The following is a 13152-nucleotide window of genomic DNA, read 5'->3' on the forward strand; positions in this document are numbered from 1 at the left end:
CATGTATCTACATATCTAGAGTTCATATCTGTGCTTTAAACAAGGTTGAGAAGGGGAAGAAAACCCTACATTTTGGCATGCAGGACAATCAAAAATCCAATCCAGAAAATGAAAATGACATTGGTATGTCACATTTTTGCATTGTAAAAATCCAGCCTGCAATTGTTTGTTAGGATTGGAAATTAAAGCTCATCTCCTCAGTTGCCTTATGAATGTCATACACCAAGTGAAGCAATGGCATTTTGCTTTCTTGTCTTGCTACTTCAGTGAATTTCTTCTCAGGTCCTTTTCACCTGGCAGTGTCTGGGAAACACACACAGAATTAAACATGCCTGTCTACGGAAATGGGAGAGCCAAACACAAGAATTACGTTGACCTTGGATAAATTATCATAGTGTAGTTCTAATAATTCACACTATTTTGTTAAGGTTGATGAGGATCTTGGTAATATAGAACATGCTGTAGCCTTTGGCCACACATCCCATATTTTGAACCAGATTTCCACCAACTTGTTTCCTTTCATCCCACTGATGGCCAGTAGGCCAGTAGTAGGAGTTGGATTCTTTTCTTAATTAGTGGGTTAGAACACATGAAAACCCTCTCATGCTGTGTATGTTTTGTAAACTACAAGCTGGGACTGAAAACATAGCCATTTTAGAGTTCTAGGAAAACAATTTTAAATAAATACTTCAAAATATTGTTCTGGAACAGAATTTTTTTCATGCTTAGAAAATTGGAAGAGGCCTTCTTGGTAGTTATGAAGAAAGAAATATGTATTTTTAAAAAATAACTCTTAGAAATCATCTAAAAGTTCATCAGTCATGAAGACATCATCATAAATGACATTTTGGTTTCTTTAAAAGGGATTCCATTAGCTCTCAGAATGAAAGTGTCACCAGATCAACTGTAACTATCGCTTGACGCTTTGTGCCTCTGTGCGTGTGATATTATCTAAGTACCGGTAACAGTGATACCTGAGGCTGCCCTGGATAAACACAGGCTTCTGATGACAGCATCTTCAGCACAGGAGAAAAGCTCTTGTGCAGTTTACATTTATGATACCATCATATCCCTGAGGTGCTGACAGAGCTTCATTCACAGTTTCTCGGTGAGTTGTTTTTCTGTATTTCATGTATCACTTCTCTTTCTTGGTGAAAATCATTGATATTTCCTCTCTTTAAATAAAGCCAGATTAAAATTAAGGCTGAACATCAAAATACCTTTTACTGTCCTGGTTATTTTAAAAGAATTCAAAATCTCAATTTGACTTCTTAATGGTTGTAAAGTGTATGTTTTGGACAATAGAACTGTATTTTAAGAAATAAAGTAATAAATAAAGAATATTTTTGACACATTTATGTTTAAAAATTGCTAAAGTTAGTTTTCTTTATTTTTCATTTTCATAATTATTTTTTATTTTACGTGGAGGTTTGTTGTATTTTACTAAGGCCTTGGTTCACCACAACAGTTTTATTGCCTAATCTATAGCAACTAAGTTAAATGAAACAGGTTCTCCAGTAGTGAAATCATTACAAGGGGAAAAAAAAAAAAAAAAAAAAAGGAGGTCCAGTCCAGTCCATCCCTGTTGTGGCAGGAAATGGGTAACTAGGTCATCCCTGACAGATGTTTGTATAGGCTGCTCTTCAAAACCACAAATGAAGGGGATTCCACAACTTCATAAACCTATTCCATCTAATCTAGACTTTAGGTTGAAAGGATTTTTTTGTTGTTGTTTCATTTTTTATATGTACTCTGCTGCATAATTGTTATAATTCAGGTGGGTACAAAGATCTGTTGACCGTGACTTTCTGTATACTACCTCTTAAAATATGCATTCTGCCTCCAGTCTTCTTTTTCTGAGGAAGCCAAGCCCCATTCCTTCAATCTTTCTTTGTAAGTCATATTTTCAAAATAATTTACCATTCTTGTTGATTTCATTTCAACTCCATCCAAATTGTTGAAACTGTTCTTGGAGTGCATTGCCCAAAATTGCACAGAATGCTCCAGCTGAGGCCTCAGCACCACTGAAGATTGCAAAGTAATTAAGTCCTGCATCTCACATACTACACACTTCCTAATACATCCTGGAATGCAAAATGCCTTTCTGCAACATCATCATGTTGTTGACTCATATTTAGTTTGAAATCCACTTGAACCTTCCTATCCTTCTTTGCAATCCTGTTGCCTTGTTAAAGCATCAGCAGGTTATATTAATATACTCTGGTTTATTTTTGTCATGGGTAGTATTTAATTTCTCTCTGTCTAGTATGAGCTTGTTGCAGTTATACATTTTCTCACATGAGCTAAATGGTTTGGATTCTGATCTGCTTTCCTATGCATTTGTAACCCTCTTCCAGATTTTTTGCAAATTTTACAAGTTTAGTCCTTGTTTTATTATCCAAGCAGTTCGATGAAAAATTGAATAGAATAGGGTGGAGGAGAAATCCCTGAAGGATGTTACTGCAGTGCCACCCTACTCTGTCAGGAAACTGTTGACAAATATAGTTTGAGATAAATACCTAACGACTTGTGTGTCAACTGTTACTTGATTTTGTCTACACCATTTTTTGTGTTGCAGGTAAAATTAACGAGGACACAACTAAAAGCTTTGTTGAAGTACAGATATCACATTTACTGCTTCCTTCTTATTCAATAGGCCTGCTGCCCTTTCTAGGAAGGAAATTGGAGAGGTTTGACACAATAATGACTCTAAGATTACATTTTAAAATCTTACTAATTAACTGTTTTCTATCATACTGTTATCTTCATGCCTATACACTAACTGCCCAATAACCGAGGATAGTATCCCCCAGAGATGGATGAAATTAGTTATGAAAGGTAGGGCAATTGAACTTTATTTCCTAAGACAGGCAGTATTTTCATCCTTTCTAGTCTTCTAGGACCTCCCTTGCACTTCATGAATTCTCAAAAACCCCAAACCAAAACAAAAAAAGCCACCACAACCTCCCTTTCCCCGGCATCATCATGCAGAGATTATTTTATCTTTTAAGTGCTCAGAGGTAATTTTTAGCACATTTTCCTGTGGAAACACAGTTTATATGATCACACATATGACCAGTCAGACCACACCATGCCTTTTGAACTTGCTGTTCACTCTCCGTCTGAACTGGACTGGGTAGGGGTGGTCTCAAAGGTACCACTTTTCTGTAGATCTTGTGAAAATGAGCAGATAAATAGAGAGTCTTCCATGGCAACAAGGAACTCAGTGTAAATGAAACCCTGATATCAGGCATTGGAAAAGTCACAGAAGAATGTTATGAATATTCCAGCCATAAATTTCAGTCAGACTTTTTGCTCTGGGCTAATGCAAACAGGAGACACAAGGCTACAGGGAGGCAGGCTTTATCCACTGCTTTCTGAACTACATGTTTAAGTCAGCAGGATTGGAAACTGGCATTTCTTAATATTGTTTAACCCATACCTTCCCTTTTCTGGTCTGTTCATCTTGGACTTTTGTAAAGTGCTTTGCATATCAGACTCTAAGATATTTTGTAGCTTCGTTAGGCAAAAAAGAGCACTGAATATTTCAGTCTTCTCTGTGTCACATTATTTCCCGTCTTTCAGTTAGATACTGGTTTTGAACCTTACTTTGTCTGCATTACTTTGTATATGTGTGTGTGTGTAACCTTTTATTGGCTTTTAGTTCCTTTCCTAGATTACCTCATTCTGCCTCTTAGCCTTCATGATTTGTTCCCCCTGTGAGCGTACTGTTCTTTTAAACTAATTTTTAGTCATCAGTTCTTGTGTTCGCTTCTTTGTGTCATTGCTTCTTGATTTTCACTTAACCAAATAGCTCCTGATGAAGCTTTGCTGCTCTCTTTCAATGCTTCCTGTGTCAGGGTAGTCTGCTGCTGTGCTTTTAATACACTCCTTTCAGTAACTGTCAGCTCTCCTATGCTCCCATTTCCTTATGAATTTCTTCCAAAATATCTACCTACCCATTCATTCCATAAGCCAACAAAAATCCACTTTTGGAAGCCCACGCTCTTTCTGTCAGTCCATGCTTTCTTTGGCATCATTGATTTTATTGTTTTGTGATCAGTTTTATATTTTTATCTTCCACCTTTGTCTTATCAGGAAGTATCAACTGACGAGCTAAATATGCAAAACAGCCTTTCATCTCCTATCTCCTCAACTGTCTGAAATCTCTGTACCCTGAAAGAAAGGCTGTTCCAAATCTGCTGACTACAGGGCTGTTATCTTCTTCTTGGAGGTGTGTCTGGACAGAATAAGGGGTAGGACACTGAATTGGGAGGGTGTCAGATCAGATGGAGCAAAGCAGCTCCCCTATTCCCAGCACAGAATGAGGCAGCAGACCAGCTCACCTGGAGCTGGAAGGGAACAGAGGCAGAGAATTTGTAAATTAGAATACTATTATATTAATATCTAATATTTCATTATCTATGAGGCTTATTGTTGATGTTTTGTGGCCAAAATTTGAAGGCCTTATTCAACAACAACAAAAAAAGCAAAGCAACAATGCTAAAGTAGTATGACTTTCGCCTGAAAAAAAGCATCAAGACATGCCCCATTGCTATTAGAAACCACATACAGACATGGCTCTCTGCAAACACTGGATGTCTCTAATGGCTTAAAATCAAAGGCAACAAAATAAGCTCCAGGCAAGACAGATATTTCAGGAAAGAAGATATAAGGTGTAAAGAGTGAGACAGAAGTATGAAAGATGTGTGGAAAAGCAGGAGCTTAAAAAAACATGGAGAGGAAGCCTGGCAGATAAGAGGGGCCTGTTTACCTGAGAGCAGCATTGTAAAAGGAATAGTCTGTGTGTAGGAAAAAATTGCAGGGAAGAGAAGACAAGTAGATTGCAAGGAGCATGGGAAGAAAAGAAATATAATAAAATGAAAACAGGTGAGGAAAAAGAAAGTGAATGTAACATCCATCAGGATGATTTTTTTTAATTATTTTTTCACCAGGGAATGTTTAAAACCAATTTTTTTTTATTAAAATGACATATACAAGAAGGGATTGTAAAACTGTCCTTGATTCTTACTGGAATGTAGCTAATAATCACAGTAGCTAGAGCTGGAGTCAAGAGGAATATTTCTATGGCAAAAACCCCCAGATTAAATTCCATTTAATTTTTGTGTTTGGTTTGCAGGGAAGCTGTTTGCAAGCATCTCAGGGATTTGGAGCAAAAATCATTACAGCAGAGGTGGATCACTGGATCTGACTGATGGTGATGGTGTCAAAGGTATAATAAGTGTAGTTTATGACAATTACATGTATGATAAAAATAAATCTGTGCTTACATGGTGTTTGTGTCTATTTCTTAAATGTAGGCTTAGTGTGATACCATTGTTTTCATTTTAGCTTCTCTGTGTTTTGATATGCTGGTATATTTAGGGAAGATATTTTTGCTACTATATTATTTATGTATGTTTTTGTTACCTTGCAACTCAGAGTTGATAGCAAGTGCTATATTAAAAAAATTATAAAGCATGTAGTGCAGTATATAGCTCAAGGAAATAGCTCTAATTCAGTGAGCCTCAAAATTGATTTAATAAAGATCAAGATAACTTTTTCCTATAAAAATGTTATTGCACTAAATCAGTTTTAGAAAACTTCAACGAAACTTGAAAATTAATGTTTGTACAATTGCAACATTTCTATTTGTTCATAAATAGAAATGTTTTGTGAGAATTAGGTGCAGAAGCTGTTACAATCTGAGATGGTGTTCTATCACAGCAATGAACTTCCTGTCACAGTCACTTGGCATTTTACCTTGTAGTTCTGTCAAAACTGCATTTTGAATCTTCTGAGCTACAGAACACAGAGTGGAAGATTCTGGTCATTATCCCAGCCCAGACTGGCCAGGAGCACATTGGTCTGATACAATGAACTCAGCTGTGTCAGGAGAAGGAAGGACAGAGGAGTTTGAGCTACAAACTTCCAGCATTCATCAAGACAGAAAACAGTATTTTCTTCTCCCAAGTTATGTTTTCCCAGCATACTGCATTCCTTCTAACCTAGAAATGTCATAAATACATCATTTTGATGATGAAATAATGTAGGCATTTTCTGTACAAGCTGCTGTACCAGTGTGCCTATTTAGTTATAAGAATATTTTTCTACTCTGCTAGTTAAATCAGATTGGCTGCTGGTGTTGGCATAGTTATAGGGGGTGTATATGTCTTTCTATATATGGGATAGCTGAGTGTATGTGTACATATATTTCTATGTATAAAATTCATAAATATTGGCAAATATACCATGAGGCATACTGTAAGAGCTTATGCTTTAGGAAAATACTGCTATAGGTCTATTATCCAGTGCTAGGATGACAGGGAACTAAGAATTTGAAGCCTTCTTAACAAACAAAACCTCAGTTTCACTGGCGTTAAAAATAATTGATGGGCTACTAAGGATACTAACAAGTCTGGGTTGCTCTACTGTGTTGTGCCAAGGCCAAGAGAAGGTAAAAAGAGGAGGTGTAATACCCTTGTTGGGTGTATTTTAGAACTCTTAATCAAAAGTAGCCAATGAAGAAAAGAGAAGCATCTGAAGTAAAAACCCTAGTGATCTCTGATTCCTGACATTTCCCTGATTTCTAGCTGATAGTGACTGATTTAAGTTTGGAAGCCTATAGTTTAGTACCTTCCCAAGGATGTTGTCATTTATCATCACTCTGGAAACTCTTGACTTTCATTCCTAAAAGTACAGGCCTGCTAAATCAAGTTCCTCTCCTATCTCTAATTCCTCCAATCATCTTGTGAATTTCAGGCCTGCCTTCTAATTATTGACATAATTAAAAAATGGTCTTATTTAGAACCCACATGTAAATGTATGTTATTCGTATAATCAGTTACCTTATGCGGTCAGTCACTGTGCCCCGGTATTCCAGCATCTGCTGCTTGCATGAAACCTAAGCCACCTAACAGCAAATTGATTTTAGTGGGAAAAAGAAAGGTAAGACATACTCAGTTATTAAAAACATGTATTATTTGATGTTATTAGATACATATCTTTCATGAGGACACCAAAATGTGCTGGGTGCCTGTGAGCCATGAAGGTGAGGGCCTCAGAATAGGGAAGAAACTGTAATGTCTCTGGTCCCACAATCATAGCATATTCTTCCTCAAGAACATCTGGGATAAACTCTGGATTTTACATGTAATGTTTGAAATTATGGCTTTGTTCTGTAAAGGATACATGTAAAAGTTTTGTAACTGACATCTGACCTGAGCACGTGGTTATCTTTACAGACGCCGTGCAGATGTCTCCAAAAACTCACTCCCGCTGTAATCTTCCTTATTGTCACTATTCATCAAATCCTTTCTTTAAATGCTTTCCTTCACTATCCACCAGTTGACTTCTCTTAACTTCTTAGAGATTGTGAATTTACTGTGAGAAAAGTTTCTTGCACAAATAACTCCAGTAGCAAAGTTGAAAGCTCTCGGAATTTTATTTTTTGGGATTGTTGCTTACCTTTTTTATCTTTGGAATAATGAAAACTCATTATGCTTTTCTGTTCCCCAGCTGTCCTCAAGTAGAGAATTACTACTGCAATAAGCCTCGCTAACTTTCATTTGACACATTCCTATGAGAAAAACAGCACTCAGACATTTCACTCCTCTCTGTTCTGATCCGAATTTTGAGGTCATCTTCCTTAGGAGTTAGCAAAACTAAATGAGCTTTCTGGGGCTTCAGCTGGAATTAAGTTTTCCCATGTAGGTAGGTGTGTGGCACCTTCATCATTATTTTCCAGTGCAATCCCACTGAAAGGGGATTTCCCTGTATCTGTATATCTCCTACCTCAAGTTATGCCTGATGGTATGCAGTGTTTACATAGGAAGCACTGCTTGATAGCAGACTGTTCTGTTCCTAAAAATTAGAAGGCAAAGAGAAAGATTTATTTTTTTTAAGAGTAATACTTACTAAATATATTTGAGTTTGATTTAGTTTTTAACATTTTGGGCGGGTGACACTGCTCACCACTGTGAGAGAAGGGTCATCTATCTGTCTGGCCACTGGAACATAAAGTTTTATTGCAAAATAAAGACAGGGCATTCAAGGAAAAGCATTATGTACATTTATAATGCTATTTATAAGGGAAGTCTTTTGAAATTTCTGAAAGGTTCTACTGAAGATATTCTGTTCTGCCATGATACTATTAAAATGGTAACACTGAAGCAATGTGGCTTTCGAAATAAAGGGTATCTTAAAACCAGTGTCAGCTCTAACTTGCTAAGAAAGTAGGTTTTCTATGAACTACGGAGGGGAAATATACCCATTTCCATGTATTTTTCAAGTTATATAGGTTGTCTCATCTGGAGATGATCTATATAATTCACACTCTGCTTTCAATCTACATCAACAGGTCACAAAACCAAGACATACAGATCTGCTACGTTACAAAGAGTAGACCCAACGTATTTTGCAGCAGTTACTGTGCTCTCATGGGGAGTCCTGCAGTACATGCCACTTCCTCTTGGTCCCCTGGTGAGGTGTCTTCTAACACATTACAAGATTGCAAAGATCTGATTACTATTCATAGTCTTAATATATGACACCTCAGCATTTTTAAACTGCATGTCTGATAGAAGAAGTAATGAATTGGATCTTTATATCCTGGTTCCCTAATCAAAGCAACTGATACATTATTTAAACAGGAAGTCTCAACCCTATTGGTGGAATGACTTGTAGGCAACAGTTCGTAAGCAAAACTGGAAGAAAGAATGCTTGCTTATGTGTGTTTTTGTAAGGCTAGCAGGGGTTTGTATTAAGTGGATGCAAATGGTTATAAACAAAGAGACTAAATGTCTTTAACTTATTGCTTCTTACTTGGCAGATTTTAAAAGCAGCATGCTGCAGCAGGACATACTCATCAGGAAATGAGGTGCATGCTCACTTATGCTATTGTATGGATTGTGGGATATGAGTACGTCAATTTGATTTTAACCTTGCAAGAATGTTCTATGCCAGCTGCTAAATATTAATATTGCAGTCAGAGTGAACTAGCACTGTTTTACTTTATGCCCATGTACCGGCAATGTCCTGGTGTAATTTGCTTAGGTAAAGTCTGAGAAGTCTTCTTTAGGATCAAGTCTTTAAAAACAAGTCTTGGTTGAAATATCAAATCACTTATCTCTGCCAAAAAAAAAAAAAATGTATAGCTGTTACTAAATATATGTCCTGGAACAGACTTGTTTAACAAGAAAACAAAATAATTTTTACTTCAAGTTAATACCAAATTGCAAAGAAACTTGCAGTTATGCTGTATACTTGTGGGAGGTGAAGATCTTAGATAATTTGACAGATGTCACTTTAAAAAGAAGAGACAGAATTAGTAATATGTGTGTTGTGCACAGAACTGCAATCCAGCATTAGTAATCTATTCCTGTCATTCTCAAATAGAGGGGAAAGTAGGTTAGTAGATGGCCAGGATGTCTCCACACAGCAACCACAAAATGAGTGCCAAGGCCTTATTCATGAATATATTCTTCATCTATGCAAAATGCAATATATCTGCAAGCCGTTATTTTTTCTAAATAATCAAAAGTTATTGTTATACCTAAATTGCATTGGTAAATTATTAAAAATTACTTTCCATATATCTCATATTCTCAGTGATGACTATGTTAGTTTTAAGGAAGGAAAAACTGAAAAATTTGTTTACATTCAACTAAGTTTTCACTTTAAACTCAAGGCAGAGAGGAACGTTCTCAAAGATGCCGAGGTCTGGGTTGGTGCCCAGCTGGTGGGTGAGGCGGGTGAGTGGTTGTGGGCCTGGCACATGGCTCCTGCCCGACTTCCAGTTCATCTGATGGGAGCTCCTGCTCTAGAAGGCTGGCAAGCAAAGCCGTCTCCTTCGGGACATCAGCTTCTCCCGGGTCCCCCCGACTCTCCGCCGCCACACCATCCTGTCCGGGAAAAGAAAAGCACTGGGATGCGGCAGCCGCCTGACAGCCCGCGGAGGAGATGCTGCCGAATGACCGTTCACCTGGACCGCGGCGGGAAGCGCCGGTCGAGCGCCGGCGCTGCCGCCCGCGCTCCCCGCGGCCGCGGGCTGGGCTGGGCTGGCCCCGCACGGCCGCACGCCGGGGAGGTGCCGGGCGGCGCGGCCCCGGCCCCGGCAGCCGCGCGTACCGGCTCCGGCCCCGCCGCCGCTCCCGCCTCCGCCGCCCCGCCCCGCCACCACCATGGCCGTGGCGGCGGGGCGCGGGGGAAGGTGCGGCGGCCGGCGCGGGGGCTCGGGCGGGCCGTGCCGCCGAGGAAACCCGGACGGAGGGGAGCGCCGCGGCCTCGGGGGAGCCGCCTCCGGCTGGGCCGTGACGGCCGGCGGAGCGCTGCCCGCGGCGCGGAAGGTGCGCGCCGGGCCGGGGGGAGGTACCGCCGCGGGACGGGCGTGCGCTGGGAGCGGGGGTCAGCCGGGGGCCGGCTGAGGGCCGGCCGGGGCAGGAGCGGGTGCAGGGGCCGCGGGCGCGCTGGGGCCGCGCCGCTCGGCGGGGCCGGGGGCAGGTGCGTGCGCGGCGGGCGCCGCTCCTCCCGCCGCCCCTGGGCGGCTCCGGCTCGGCGGGGCTCGGCTGGGCGCCGGCGGAGCGCGGCGCTCGCTCGGCTCGCGATCGTGTTTGCGCATGACCCCTCCCCGCCTGCGCCCTCCCCTCCCCTCCCCGGCGGCAGCGGCGGCGGCGGGGAAGGTTGGCCTCAGACACAGGCGGCTGCTCGGCGGCGGCGGCGACGCAGTGCAGAGGTGCGGGCAGGTTGAGCTGGCCCCGCGCCCCGTCTCTCCCGCGCCCCGCCTGCCTCCGGAGCTCGCTCCCTGCCGGCGGCCTCCCCGCGCCGGTGTCGGGCCGGCCCCCCGGCCATGAGCGCGGCGCTGGGTGTCCCCCCGCCGCGCCGCCTCCCCCGCCGCCCCCGGCGGCTGCCGGGCTCCAGGAAAGTAGCTTGATGAGTGTCCAAAGTAGCAGTGGAAGTTTGGAGGGGCCGCCATCTTGGTCCCGGCTCTCCACGTCCCCACCGAGCCTGCAGGGCTGCTCCGCGGCAGCGGCGGCCTCCCAGCTGCACGGCGCGCCGCCCGGCAAGGCGCCCAAGGAAGGTAACGAGCGCGCCGCGGGGCCGCGCGGGGGGCCCGGCCCTCGGGGAGGGGCCCGGTGGCCGCCGCCGGAGGTCGGTCCCGGGCTGGCGGGGAGCGGCGGCGGGAGAGGTCGGTACCCCTGGTGGCGGTGCGGGGTCAGCGCTGGGCCCGGCGGCGGTGAGCGGAGCCTCGGGCGCTGGGCGAGGGGGCCCCGCCGTCCCCGCCCGCTCGTCAGCGCGGCGGCGCCTCGTTGTTCCCCCCCGCGCCGGGCCGCGCAGCGGGACCGGCCGCGCTTCCCTCCGTCCCCGGGCCGGCCGCCGCCGCTCCCGGCTCGGGCGGCCGCTCGCCGCGTCCTCCCCGAAATAGGCTCCCCTCCGCCAGCGGCCAAGTAGAAGTGCTGCGCCGGAGGATGCGGCTGTCGTTGCTGGAGGGAGTCGGGCACTTTTGGCATCATGGAGGTGGGAAGGAGAGAGGGGCCGACACCGGAGGTTCGTCCCCGTGGGGAAGTCGCCCTCGGGGGCGGCCGGTTTTGCGGCCAGAAGTGACAGGGCGCCTTGCGGCCGCCACGAAATGACTGCAACTTTCTCCTGTCCTCCATCACGCCTTCGATGATAATATTTTTCTCCTCCCTCCCCTGCTCCTCCCCTCTTGTGTTACACCGACAGCGACAGCAGGGTGTTGTGGGTGTTTGCAGGGAATATCTGTATGAAGGTTATGAGCAAACAAGTCCCTTCGCTGTTCCCTTTCGGGTATTGTCTGCTTTTCCTCCTTGTGTTGAAATGTGTTGCCACAAGATGTAGCAGTTATACAGCTAGTGAATTCCTCGGCGCTTTTAGCTAAAATAACTACTTGCTGAACGCCGGTTAGTGGCGGAGGAGAACTTTTATGCACAGATATTTGCATACCGAGCAGTTGTATAATTTTACTTGATTTGCCCCAGTTTAATGACTACCGTGTAGCGTTTCTTGCAGCATCTGCAAAACGTCATTGCCCAAGCAGGAAACTTACTAACTTAAAATAGAAATAATAGTGAAGACGGGGAGTCTTTGTTTTTCAGGTCTTCCTGTAGCTGCTTGCTTGCTTCCTTGCTTTTTGGGTTTTGTTGGGGGTTTTTTTGGTTGATAAGCGATGTAAGGACGTGGTAACAGGGATTCGATATCCTGAAAACATATAATGCAGTCCGGTTTCTCCCATTTTCCACGCCAGTAGTTGTCAGACTTGTATCACTCTGTGTCACTTTTGCACACGCTCCTGCAGGTAGATTGACATGAAATGCTCTAGAAAATACCTGGGAAGGAATTATGGTATATGTTAAAGATGCTGAGTAAAGTGGCAGGCATTTTGTGCTCGTCTTCTCTGGGAAACTGAAGCTCTTAGAAAAACGACAACCACCAGCCAAATTCGTAGTTTTAAGTTTATTGAGAGTAGGTTTCTTCGATGTTTTGCAACTCTTGTTATGAATATACATGCATATAATACGTATATGTAGGATATTTTTCGATGTGTTTCAAATACCTGCTGTACAAGCTTGAAATTACTATTGCAGGATAAATTACATATCTGTTTATTTCAACAAAAAATGGTGATCTGTGAGTACCTCTATTTAGACAAGGAAAAATATTTTTTGTGAAATTAATTTTTAACGTGATGATGATGATGCTTTTTATAGTTTTCTTTCTTATGACTCATGCTCTTGGACTTTTCTGGGTGCTGTAATTTACATCCTCTAATACAGATTCAGGGGTTACAGAGTAATTAAAACCTTGGTGTTTGCTTGGTACTATAATGTACTGTATTTGCATGGTATTCCTGGGTCGCATTACTTGTGTGTTCTCACTAGGTAGCTCTGTTTGAAAATCAGCATAAGCTGCCAGCCATGGTTGGGTTTATGTTTTGCGTTCGTGCTCGTGGGATGTTATCAGCACAGCTTACTTTCTGTATGTACATTTTACAATTAAGTTTCTTGCCTGAAAGCAGTAGGCCCTGCAATATAAACATGTCAGTACGTTCATAGACAGAGGCTGGTGTATGTGATTGAATGTTACTGGATCAAACTAATAAACATGCAAAATTTGCAGTGCAGTGTGTTTATAGGA

General features: G+C 43.1%; 1 protein-coding gene across 2 annotated transcripts in view; it reads left to right on the top strand.

Moving 5' to 3' along the window:
• The first annotated feature begins 10188 nt into the window (after positions 1 to 10188).
• The window catches only part of TLK1 (tousled like kinase 1), a 69015-nt gene continuing 66051 nt past the window's right edge, over positions 10189 to 13152 (top strand). The window contains exon 1 of one of the 2 annotated variants that reach the window (XM_050340321.1): positions 10189 to 10346. Coding sequence is in view for 1 of the 2 variants with exons in the window: in XM_050340320.1 (XP_050196277.1) it covers positions 10930 to 11077 (148 nt within the window). In the remaining variant the exon portion in view is untranslated. Of the gene's footprint in view, positions 10347 to 10731; positions 11078 to 13152 lie in introns of those variants that run through there. The other variant, XM_050340320.1, reaches the window with a different exon arrangement.

The sequence above is a fragment of the Myiozetetes cayanensis genome, unplaced genomic scaffold (genome assembly GCF_022539395.1).
Source record: "Myiozetetes cayanensis isolate MyiCay16 unplaced genomic scaffold, myiCay2020 scf9, whole genome shotgun sequence".
NCBI classification, from domain to species: Eukaryota; Metazoa; Chordata; class Aves; order Passeriformes; family Tyrannidae; genus Myiozetetes; species Myiozetetes cayanensis.